Raw genomic sequence first — 12,708 nt, forward strand, 5'->3', positions numbered from 1 at the left:
TTTCTCCCCACCAGCTCCTCGGAGCGGGAGAGACCCGAATTTTTGTAAATGATCCGCCCTTCCAGGCCCTGCTTCTCTTTCCTCCCTTTCCCTCCCACCTCCTTCTTTCACCGAGAGTTTGAAAATTCCCGCGGAGCCAGCGCTCGAGCGCGGAACCATCGCGAGAACTCTGGTCCCTGCAGCCGCGATCTCCGCCGGTTCTCCCCTCCCTCTCCGCCCTTTTCCTCCGCTCCCTCCCTTCCGGGGCGTGTGGAAGTCGGTCTGTCGGCCCGAGGTAATGCGCAGAGCGGCGCCGGCGCTGTTCGAGGCGACCAGGCAGCGTTGCAAGGGGAAGGACCCAGAACCGCGGCGGGAGCAGCGACTGCGTGTTAGCGGCTGAGCGGTCTGCAGAGGCCCACAGCCCGCGAAGGCACCCTCGGGGGCGTGTGGCTCTCAGGTGGCCGGGGCGGTCGCAGGCGGAGGCCGGCGCGCGGAGGAGCGGCTTCAGCCGGGCGGAGGGGTGTGAGCCCGGCCCGTGGCGGCCACGTCTCCCGGGAGATGCTGTGACGGACCCGCACGGGAGGAGCTCGCGCCTGGCCTGGCGACCCGGTGGACTCGGCCCGCGGCGGCGCGCTCACCCGCCCTGCTCAGGTAGGGGGAAGGGAGGGAGGGGGTTGGGCCCGCGCGGCGGAGGGCGGGTCGCTTGGCCTGGGCCCGCGGCGGCGGCGGCGGTGGGGCTTCTGCTCCGCGAGCGCCGGGCCTAGGCCGGGCGTGCGCGGGGCCAACGGATGGGGCTCGAGGGGGCGAGGGCTGGCGGTGGCGGGTACGGAAGGCTCGCGGGCGCCGGGCTTCGTTACATAACCTCGAACCGGAGGAGCGGCGGCACATGGCGGCGGAGCGGCGCTGGTGGGTTCGCGTCCTGCGCCGGCAGCCGGGTCCTTTCCCGACCCGGGAGGGCCGGGGCCGCGACCCTTTCCCACTGTCCTCCCACGCGATGCACTCGTTGGCGGGCCTTTCCCCGAGGGAAGTGGCCGGCGTGCTGAGCCTGTCCTGTGTTGGCGCGTGTTCCACATGCGCCTGGGCCTGGCCGCAGTGAGTAGTCCGGGCGGGGAGAAGTTGGACTCGGGGCCCAGACGTGAGGCTGCAGCTCACCCGATTGGTCAGATCAAGGAGAGTTAAAATAAAAGCACATCTTGGGGTCCTTATTAATTTGCCTTCCTTGTTCCCACCTGGGAAGCTGAGGGCGATTACTTTTGCCACTGGTTGCCTGTTTTGGTTTGGGTGTTTTGTTTGGAGAGATGGGTAGATTTTGTTCTCAAAGCTTACGAGGTTCACACTATCTGAGCAGAGTTTTGTGAGATGAGCGTTTATTTCCAAATGGTCAGTTGTAGAAATTTTTGGAAGAACTGGGTTCTTTGTAGAACAAAACGTAGATCCTTTGGGGAAATCCTAAACGATAGATTATTCTCAGATTACCCTAAAGAGCCTGTAGATTTTCACAACTGTCTTTACCTGGGCGCAGTGGCTCGTGTCTGTAATCCCAGCACCTTGGGAGGCCGAGACGGGAGGATCGCTTGAGCCCCGGAGTTTGAAACCAGCCTGAGCAACATGGCGAGACCCCCTTTTTTTTTTTTTTTTTAACTGTTTGTGTGTGTGTGTGTGTGAGCTTTCACTGAGAGAGTCCCTTCGGAGAGAAGAAATTAAGAGTGGTTTACTGATTTCGGAGGATTTGACCAGGGATGACAAGCCCAGTTAAGGTTAATACTTGAAGGGATGTTTTAAGTGTGCTAAGCGCTATGGGAAGTCTACATTGTCGCTTTCTCATCTTTCAGTAACATACTACCAAACTGTCACGAGTTTGCAAACAACAATAATTATCTTTAAAAAAATTTTAAAACACCATGTCAACCGGGCGTGGGTGGCGCCTTTAGTCGCGCGGCTACTCGGGAGGCTAAGGTAGGGGAACATTTGAGCTTCAGCCTCAAACCGAGATTTCCAGGATTACAGTGAGCTGGGGTCGCGCCGCTGCACTCCAGCCTGTGTGACACAGCGAGACCCTGTTGCTAAAAAAATAAAGAATAAAAATAAAAAAGATCGTTATACGTCAGTTTTGAGACTTTTTTTTTTATGCCTCTCCTTTTTCATAGGTACAGATACGTCTTAAGAGGACAGAACATTGTCTTTCACGCCTACCTTTAATATTTTCAGGGACTTCTCTTTCTTCCCAGAATGAAGTCTGACTTCCCTAAGTAAGCTCAAAGCCCTCTACAATAAGTGTATGCTACTATCTATCCTCATATATTCACAAATTTTATGCTTTTGCTATTCCGGAATCATCACCAATCCTGGGCCCATTCTGTGGAATGTTTCTTTGCTCATGTTTTTCATCCTGGAGTGCCATCTTTCCTTTTTTAAATTCTCAAATTTCAGGACCTCCTTCGAAATCCCATGTTTTCACTGTATTCTTTTTTTTTTTTGAGACGGAGTCTCACTCTGTAGCCCAAGCTGGAGTGCAGTGGCGCGAATTTGGCTCACTGCAACCTTCGCCTCCAGGGCTCAAGCAATTCTCGTGCCTCAGCCTGGTGAGTAGCTGGGACTACAGGAACTAGCCGCCACACCTGGCTAATTTTTTTGTATTTTAGTAGAGAGGAGGTTTCACCATGTTGCCCAGAGTGATCTCGAACTCCTGAGCTCAGGCGATCTGCCCACCTCGGCCAACCAAAGTGCTGGGATTACAGGCGTGAGCCACCGCACCCAGCCCACTGTACTCTTTTATTTCCCTTTATCCCACTTTTTTTACTGGGATCTCACAGCATATGCACCTCTATTGTGGCATTTATTCGTTGTGTCTGATATTCTGATAATTGACTATGTATCTCCTTTTCTAGATTGTAAACTCCTTAAAGTCAGGAAGTAGGTTATCTTCTTGCTCTTGCATTCCTTTACTAACACGGTGTTTTAAAAGTAGTTCGTGATTTAAAAATGTTTGAATTAAATTGGAAAGAAATTTCTGAAAGGCTTGAAGTTTCTGGGTCCACTGGTAGTTTACATTTAAATGACAATTCGTCTTTTTATTAGTCAAAAAGAAAAAAAGTAAAATTGCATACAAAGTGGTTTATGGAAATGCTTGCTTGGTACAGGTTGCAATATAATTGTTGAACTAGATTAGAGTTCCATTTTCTGTGGTGGAATTCAGTTACTGCAGGAATTTGTGTATTTCACACAGAAAACTGATTTATAGTATTCTGTTTTTAATATCTGGCCTAGTAATTTTAATAATTTTGTTTTGCTTAATACTGAACCAGTGTATACTTAAAAATAATTGGGCTCAATCTTGAGTTTTAAAAAATTGATTTTATTGTTTAACATGGCTATTCCTTGTCCCTGCTAATGTCCTAATATCCTGCTACACAGTATCCTGTTATCCTAATTTATTACATTTAGGACCTATTAGTCCAAAGGCACTGTGACCTTGTCGAATGCCCAGGAATAAGATTTGGTGATTTTTGCCTTTTAGGAATTCGTAGTGTAGTGGAGAAGACAGGCAAGCAGAAGTAATGAATTTTTTTTCTTTTTTTTTTTTTTGAGAGTGAGTCTCGCTCTGTCACCCAGGCTGGAGTGCAGTGGCGCGATGTCAGCTCACTGCCAGCTCTGCCTCCCTGGTTCACGCCATTCTCCTGCCTCAGCCTCCTGAGTAGCTGAGACTACAGGCGCCCGCCCGGCTAAATTATTTTCATATGTTTAGTAGTGACGGGGTTTCACCATGTTAGCCAGAATGGTCTCGATCTCCTGACCTCGTGATCTGCCAGCCTGGCCTCCCAAAGTGCTGGGATTACAGGCCTGAGCCACCGCGCCCTGCCGAACATTATTTTATTTAATTAATTAATTAATTTATTTTTCTGAGGCAGAGTCTTGCTCTGTGCCAGGCTGGAGTGCAGTGGCGCGATCTTGTCTTTTTGCAACCTCTGCCTCCCCGGTTCAGCGAATCTCCTGCCTCAGCCTCCCAAGTAGCTGGGACTATAGCCCGCGCTACCGCGCCCAGCTAATGTTTGTATGTTTAGTAGAGACGGGTTTCACCATGTTAGCCAGGATGGTCTTGGTCTCTTGACCTTGTGATCAGCCTGCCTCAGCCTTCCAAAGTACTGGGATTACAGGCTTGAGCTACCACACCTGGCCATGAAAAGCCGTGTTTTCATTCAAAGCCGGTAGAACATTCCTGCTCTGTCTATCTAGACTTTGGAAAGGAGTTGAAACTTTGTAAATTACTTTCTTTTTTTTTTTTTTTTTTTTGAGACGGAGTCTTGCTCTGTCACCCAGGCTGGAGTGCAGTGGCCGGATCTCAGCTCACTGCAAGCTCCGCCTCCCGGGTTCACAGCATTCTCCTGCCTCAGCCTCCCGAGTAGCTGGGACTACAGGCGCCCGCCACCTCACCGGGCTAGTTTTTTGTATTTTTTAGTAGAGACGGGGTTTCACCGTGTTAGCCAGGATGGTCTCGATCTCCTGACCTTGTGATCCGCCCGCCTCGGCCTCCCAAAGTGCTGGGATTACAGGCTTGAGCCACCGCGCCCGGCCGTAAATTACTTTCTATAGGTTGCGAATGCTGGCATGTCATAAAAGGCTGGGACTCTATTTAATTTTGTACAGTACTGAACGTAGATGTTTCATGTGTGTTTGTGTTTTCATATACCTTTGAGATATTCTTTCTACTATAGTTTTTTTTTTTTTAAGACAGTCTGGCTCTGTCGCTGAGGCTGGAGTGCAATGGCACCATCTCAGCTCACAGCAACCTCCACCTCCCGGGTTCAAGTGAATCCCATGCCTCAGCCTCCCAAGTAACCGGGGTTGCAAGCGTCTGCCACCATGACTGGCTGCTAAGTTTCATATGTTTAGTGGAGGCGGGGTTTCACCATGTTGGCCAGACTGGTCTCCAACGAACTCCTGACCTTAACCGATTCTCCCACCTTAGCCTCCCAAAGTGATGGGATGACAGGCGTGAGCCACAGTGCCTGGCCTATTTCTTTCTTTTTTTGAGACGGGAGTCTCGCTCTGTTGCCCAGGCTGGAGTGCAGTGGCAAGATCTCGGATCACTGCGAGCTCTGCCTCCTGGGTTCACGCCATTCTCCTGCCTCAGCCTCCCGAGTAGCTGGGACTACAGGTTCCCGCCACCACGCCCTGCTAATTTTGTTTCTGTATTTTTAGTAGAGACAGGGTTTCACCTTGTTATCTGGGATGATCTCAATCTCCTGACCTAGTGATCCGCCTGCCTCGGCCTCCCAGAGTGCTGGGATTACAGGCGTGAGCCACCGTGGCCCAGCCATGCAGTTGTTTTTGTTTGTTTTGAGACTTGTTTGTTTTGAGACGGGGTTTCACTCTTGTTGCCCAGGCTGGAGTGCAATGGTGCAGTCTCAGCTGACTGCAACCTCTGCCTCCCGGATTCAAGTGATTCCCCTGCCTCAGCCCTCTTAGTAGCTGGGATTACAGGCATGCGCCACCACACCTGGCCAATTTTTTGTATTTAGTAAAGACGGGATTTCACCCTGTTAGTGAGGCTGGTCTCGAACTCCTGACCTCAGGTGATCCACCCACCTCAGCCTCCCAAAGTGTTGGAGTGACAGATGTGAGCCACTGCGCCAGGCCCCTATTTCTAATAATACACTGTTTTGATGTTCTCTGTAGTGTGCTTAAATTGTAAAAGTCTTAAAACCAATTTTGCCCCATAGATTCAAAGGCTGTTAAATTTGGAAAACTTTGATTTATTAAACTTTTTTTGAACTCCTTTGTGCTGGGCACCATGATGAAGTCTGGAGAAATAAGTACTCCTCTTTTCTAGAAGCTTGGATATGAAAGGGAGGAAGACAGAATATAGTAAAGCACATTACATGTATTGTTAAGTGCTAGAACTTGGATTCAAAGTTTGAATTAGAAATATGTTAGGCTGTGTTGCTATAAAGGAATATGCGGGCCGGGCGTGGTGGCTCAAGCCTGTAATCCCAGCACTTTGGGAGGCCGAGGCGGGCGGATCACAAGGTCAGGAGATCGAGACCACAGTGAAACCCCGTCTCTACTAAAAATACAAAAAATTAGCCGGGCGCGGTGGCGGGCGCCTGTAGTCCTAGCTACTCAGGAGGCTGAGGCAGGAGAATGGCGTGAACCGAGGAGGCGGAGCTTGCAGTGAGCCGAGATCGCGCCACTGCACTCCAGCCTGGGCAACAGCGTGAGACTCCGTCTCAAAAAAAAAAAAAAGGAATATGCGAAACTGGATAATTTATGCAGAAAAGAGGTTTATTTTGCCTCATGGTTCTGCAGGCTGTGCAGGCATGACACCAACAGCTGCCTGCCTTCTGGTGAGGGTCTCAGGAAGCTTCCAATCATGTCGGAAGGCAAAAGGGAGAGCGGGATACTCACACGATGAGAGTGGGGAGTGAGGAGGTACCAGGCTTCTTGTTGTTGTTTTTTTTAAATACAGGGTCTCACTCTGTCGCCTAGGCTGGAATTCAGTGGTGCAGTTATGGCTTACTGCAACCTTGACCTCCCAGGCTCAAGCAATCCCAGTAGCTGGGACTGCAGGCATGCGCCACCACACCTGGCTAATTATTTTTTGTAGATACGAGATTTTGCCATGTGGTCCAGGCTGATGTCGAACTCCTGGGCTCAGTCAATCTGCCTGCCTCAACCTCCCAAAGTGCTGGGAGCCACCACGCGTGGCTTTAAACAGCCAGATCTCACGTGAATTCATTACTCTGGAGAGGGCACCAACCCATTCATGAGAGGTCTTCTCCCATGACTCAGACACCTCCTACCAGGCCCCACCTCCAACTTTCAGTATGAGATTGGGAGGGTACAAATATACAAACCACATTAGGTTTATTTTTTATATTTTTAGAAACAGAATCTTGCCCAGGCTGGAGTGCAGTGGCCTGATCATAGCTTACCGCAACCTCCAACTCCTGGTCTTAAGTGATCCTTCCACCTAAGCTTCGCAGAGTGCTGGGCGTACAGGCATGAGCCATCATGTCTGGCCACAGTTTAAATACTGTGGCTTTATTCTCTTTGAGCTAGTACTTCTATATCATCTTTGCATTCAAACAAAGTAACAAAACTCACCCAGCCTAAGAAATAGAACATTTACTGTATTTCATTTTCCAGAAAAATGCTTATTGTGTGTTATCCTTTGGACTTTGGATTTTGTGAAAATCTTTCCAAAATTCTATTGGGATGATTTTGATTGAAGTATAGGGATCATGGAACTTTTTTGCTTATTATTCATTAGCACTCCTTTGAATACACTTTAGAAAAAGCTACCGCGTGGAATTCTGAAGGTTTTGGTTCTGGTTGAATTACTTTGGTTTTAAGTTTAGTAGAAAAAATGTGTTAACTTCAGTTCATCATTAAACTGGTTTTATCAAGCTTTGTAAAAGGCTGTCAGAGGGGAAAACAACATAGTAACAATGTGATTCTGGCCTTTTTCTTTTGTTTGTCTAAAAATTTTTTGGTACCTACTTAGTAGGAGATGAATAGGATCAATTTGTATAAATATAACAGCAACTAAGGCTTGAGTATAGGACCCTCGTGAGGGTTTTGTATTGGAGGCTAATGGTCATAGCTTCCTGTTGATGCACACACCCTTTATATTAGGTTAGACTTTTGGATCTGTTTTGGATAATAAAAAGCAGACTTCTGCTTTTAATGACTTGGAAATCTCAAACATAACTTCCTAGGGTTTGTGACTTAATGGTGACATATGTGGTTAAGTTTTTTGAGGCAGTCTATCAAGTTTTTGTCTAGGAGATAGCATTTATAGCCTGAACAGAAAATGATAACTCATGTATTTTAATTTTTTGAGTGAATCTTTGAAATGTTTTTTTCACATAAATTTTTTGGGGGGAGGGGACTCATGGAGAGAATAAGAATGACAAGAAAGAACGTTAGGTTGATTTTTGCCTTGTTCCCATCCTAAGGCTACATAAATATCTTCTGTATTTTTAAAGTTGTATTTTTATTTTATATATATGTATATGTTTTAAGATTCTTTAAGTGATTATTGATTTTATAAGAAATCCAAGCCATACGGAAATGAGCAAATCACAAATTTGCATCACGCGAAAGTAAACGGCACTAATGCTTTGTGAATATTTCAGACATCTCTGTTTGAAGATAAACAGATGGAAGAATTCATAGTGACTGTTGTATGAAATGCTAATTTTTAGAAAAAGTTAATTTTATAAGATAACTGAAAGGAAAGGAATTGTTAAATTTATAATAGTTCTTTTAACATAAATACTTCGTTACAAACTTTTAAAAGCTAAACGTATCTGTTAGAAGTGGCTGTTATCCTGTTATTTTACCACAGGTTTCAGTTTGATAGTATTGATTCTCTTCTATGAGAATGACTTGGGCTGAGTGTTAGAACTGAATGTAGTCCTTTCTGCACTCAATAGATAGGCGGAGGAGTGCTGAGAAACGGTGATGACTTGTACCTCGGATCTCTCTTTTGCCTGATTTATATTCTACGCCTTTGGGCCTTCACCTTTCTCCCAAAAAAGCTGCACAGTTCCCTGAAACATGGGCCTCTGCTCAGGTCCCGTGGCATGGTATGTAATTAGGGACTTCCAGACCTGGAGTTTTCCTGGAGTCATCTAATTCCCCCTTCATTTCACTTCTCCCCACACATGCTAAAGGATGTTAGAATTCTCTGGATTTTGTGAACTCACCTTCTTTCTTCTGTACCTGCTTCTGTGTGCTACACACACACACACACACACACACACACACACACACACACACACTTCACTTGCTAGATATCAGGGGAGGAATGTAATGTATCACTTCTACTGCTTCACTCTACCAGTGTGTGAAGTCTTTGCTGTGATGAGTAACACATTATACCAGACGTGCTTATTGAATAGTCCACATGTCCCCTCTGAACTGAAATATCCAAATAGCTTTTTATCATCTGCTGAACTTTGTGATTCTGTGTCTAGATTATCTGTTTCATTGACCTATTTGTCCATTACTAGCCTATATCACATTGTTTCAGTTATTAAATTACTTATTTTTGTAGGGGACAGAGTCTCACTGTCACCTAGGCTGGAGTGCAGTGACACAATTTTGGCCCACTGCAACCCTTGACTTCTAGGTTCTCGTGCCTCAGCCTCCTGAGTAGCTGGGATTACAGACACATGTCACCATGCCTAGCTAGTTTTTGTATTTTTAGTAGAGATGGGGCTTCACCATGTTAGTCAGGCTGGTCTCGATCTCCCGACCTCAGGTGGTCCACCCACCTCAGCCTCCCAAAGTGGTGCTGGGATTACAGGCATGAGCCACTGTGCCCAGCCTTTTTTTTTTTTCTCTAACTATTTGATTAAATAAGTTCGTCTTCATTCTCCTTTGGTTGTATTTAATACTAGTATTTGGCTGTTAAGAATACTATTGATAGGCTGGTGTCTCACACCTGTAATCCCAGCACTTTGGGAGGCTGAAGCAGGAGGATTGCTTGAACCCAGGAGTTTGAGACCATCATGGGCAACATAGTGAGACCTCATCTCTACTTAAAAAAAAAAAAAAAAAAGGCCGGGCGCGGTGGCTCAAGCCTGTAATCCCAGCACTTTGGGAGGCCGAGATGGGCGGATCACGAGGTCAGGAGATCGAGACCATCCTGGCTAATATGGTGAAACCCCGTCTCTACTAAAAATACAAAAAAAACTAGCCGGGCGAGGTGGCGGGCGCCTGTAGTCCCAGCTACTCGGGAGGCTGAGGCAGGAGAATGGCGTAAACCCGGGAGGCGGAGCTTGCAGTGAGCTGAGATCCGGCCACTGCACTCCAGCCTGGGCGACAAAGCGAGACTCCGTCTCAAAAAAAAAAAAAAAAAAAGTTAGCCAGGCATGGTGGCACGTGCCTATAGTCCCAACTACTGGGGAGGCTGAGACGAGAGGCTTGCTAGAGCCCAGGAGATTAAGGCTGCATTGAGCTATGATAATGCCACTGCACTCCAGCCTGGGCGACAGAGTGAGACCCTGTCTCAAAACAAACAAAACCCAAAAAAACCGCAACACAATACTCGATATACAGTGTACATTCTTGCACATGTCCTTCCCCTTTTATTTGAGGCAGAGTCTCGCTCTGTCACCCACACTGGAGTGCAGTGCTGCAATCTCCGCTCACTGCAACCTCTGCCTCCTGGGTTGAAGCAATTCTCCTGTCTCAGCCTCCGGAGTAGCTGGGACTAGAGGCGCATACCACCATGCCCGACTGATTTTTGTGTTTTTAGTAGAGACGGCGTTTCACCATACTGGTTGGGCTAGTCTCGAATTCCTGACCTCAGGTGATCCACCTGCCTAGGCCTCCCAAAGTGCTGGGATTACAGACATAAGCCACTGTGCCCAGCCCTGTATTTGTTTTCAACATGGGTATGTAACAAAGTCTAAAATATATCAATATATCTTTATTCTCTCAGGCAGTAAGAAGACTCTGTATGGTTTATTTAAACCCCATGCAGCCATTATTATTGTTGTGTAGTCAGTGTTTAGATTTTTTTTCTGTATATGTACCAGTACTTTGACATCATCATTCTTGTTGCCTCTCAGACCTTCTATCTGATCTCTGTTCTACCTGAAGCCTTCTTGAATCCTTTAACATTTCTTTTAGGCAAACTTTTTTTTGTCTAAAAACGTATTTCCTATTTGTTAAGGATCCTTTCAGTAATATATAATTATGTTGGCAGTTAAACTTTGGATTAGACTTCTGAAGATATTCCAGAATTCTGATTTCCACTACTGTTGTTGAGTCATTTCTCTTTTTTTGTAGTGCGTGGGATTCATTGGCCTTCCTGACTCAGGGAACCGGTGTGTCTCTACAAATCTGGGAAATATATTGCTTCTTCCTATTAGCATTGTATTTTGGGGGGAGATTCTGATTAGGCGCATCTGAGATCTTTATATTGTCTGTAATTTAAAACTACTCTTCCCTTTGTGCTGCGTTCTGAGTAAGTTTTTGGGACTTTCTAGTTTACTTTTTTACTTACCCTTTGAGTTTGTTTTTGTTGAATATTAAGTAGGTACAAAATAATTTATTTGATGAGTGGGTGCAAAAGAATATAAGCTAGAGAAGATCACGGTACAGTGAATACCTGTATACTCAGCACCAAGTTCTAGAGAAAGAACATTACCACTACTTCAGAGTCCCTCATCTTCTTCCGCTTTCCCTCTCAAATCCACTGTGGATTCTCTGTTTATTTTTTCCTTGTTTTTTTCATAGTTTCATGTTTGCATCCTTAAGCAATATTTTGCTTAGTTCTGCATGTCTTTTTAACCTTATATAAATGTCATTTTGCATGTTTTTTTCTGCTGCTTTTATTTTTATTTTTATTATTTATTGTTTGTGTCAGAGTTTCACTCTTGTTGCCCAGGCTGGAGTACAATGGCATGATCTTGGCTCACTGCAACCTTCACCTCCCAAGCAATTCTCCTGCCTCAGCCTCCAGAGTAGCTGAGATTACAGGCATTCGCCACTACGCCCAGCTAATTTTTTTTTTTTTTTGGTATTAGTAGAGATGGGGTTTCACCATGTTGGCCAGGCTAGTCTTGAACTTCTAACCTGAGGTAATCCACCCGCGTTGGCCTCGTAAAGTACTGGGATTATAGGCGTGAGCCACCGTGCCTGCACTTTTATTGTTTGTTTGTTTATTTATTTTGAGACGGAGTCTCACTCTGTCACCCAGGCTGGAGTGCAGTGGCATGATCTTGGCTCACTGCAAGCTCCGCCTCCTGGGTTCATGCCATTCTCCTGCCTCAGCCTCCTGAGTAGCTGGGACTACAGGCACATGCCACCATGCCCGGCTGATTTTTTGTATTTTTAGTAGAGACAGAGTTTCACCTTGTTAGCCAGGATGGTCTTGATCTCCTGACCTCGTGATTCACCCGCCTCAGCCTCCCAAAGTGCTGGGATTACAGGCGTGAGCCACCGCACCCGGCCAGGTTAATAATGTATTCTGACATTCATTCATAATTGTTGCGTGTAGCTGTGATTGATTCTCATTGCTCCATTGAGTTTTAGTTTTTAATTTTTCATTTTTAGAAATTTTATTATTTTTTCAAATCTACTTGATTTTTCCTTTATCACATTTACAGTTACTTCTTATCAAGCTAAATCACTGATTTACACAAATATATTAGCCATTTACTTTCTTTTTTTTTTTTTTTTTTTTTTTGAGACGGAGTCTCGCTCTGTCTCCCAGGCTGGAGTGCAGTGGCGCGATCTCAGCTCACTGCAAGCTCCGCCTCCCGGGTTCCCGCCATTCTCCTGCCTCAGCCTCCCGAGTAGCTGGGACTACAGGCGCCCGCCACCGCGCCCGGCTAATTTTTTGTATTTTTAGTAGAGACGGGGTTTCACTGTGGTCTCGATCTCCTGACCTTGTGATCCGCCCGCCTCGGCCTCCCAAAGTGCTGGGATTACAGGCTTGAGCCACCGCGCCCGGCCTAGCCATTTACTTTCTAATCTCTGGTAATTTCAATATCTGAAGTTCTCAATAATCTGATTCTGCTGGCTGTTGATATCCTTGTGTGTTTTTTTTTTTTTTTTTGAGACGGAGTCTCGCTCTGTCACCCAGGCTGGAGTGCAGTGGCCGGATCTCAGCTCACTGCAAGCTCCGCCTCCCGGGTTCACGCCATTCTCCTGCCTCAGCCTCCCGAGTAGCTGGGACTACAGGCGCCGCCACCTCGCCCGGCTATGTTT

At 46.4% G+C, this 12,708-nt stretch overlaps 1 protein-coding gene across 5 annotated transcripts in view; it reads left to right on the forward strand.

The window, feature by feature from the left end:
* The first annotated feature begins 232 nt into the window (after positions 1-232).
* LOC105474713 (AT-hook containing transcription factor 1) overlaps positions 233-12,708 on the forward strand; it is a 100,319-nt gene continuing 87,843 nt past the window's right edge. Inside the window, exon 1 of one of the 5 annotated variants that reach the window (XM_011729540.3) lies at positions 233-630. Coding sequence is in view for 3 of the 5 variants with exons in the window: in XM_011729534.3 (XP_011727836.2) it covers positions 866-1,071 (206 nt within the window). In the remaining 2 variants the exon portion in view is untranslated. Of the gene's footprint in view, positions 631-786; positions 1,072-2,210; positions 2,229-12,708 lie in introns of those variants that run through there. The other 4 variants (XM_011729538.2, XM_011729534.3, XM_011729535.3 and 1 more) reach the window with 4 other exon arrangements.

Source organism: Macaca nemestrina, chromosome 1 (assembly GCF_043159975.1).
Source record: "Macaca nemestrina isolate mMacNem1 chromosome 1, mMacNem.hap1, whole genome shotgun sequence".
Lineage (NCBI taxonomy): Eukaryota > Metazoa > Chordata > Mammalia > Primates > Cercopithecidae > Macaca > Macaca nemestrina.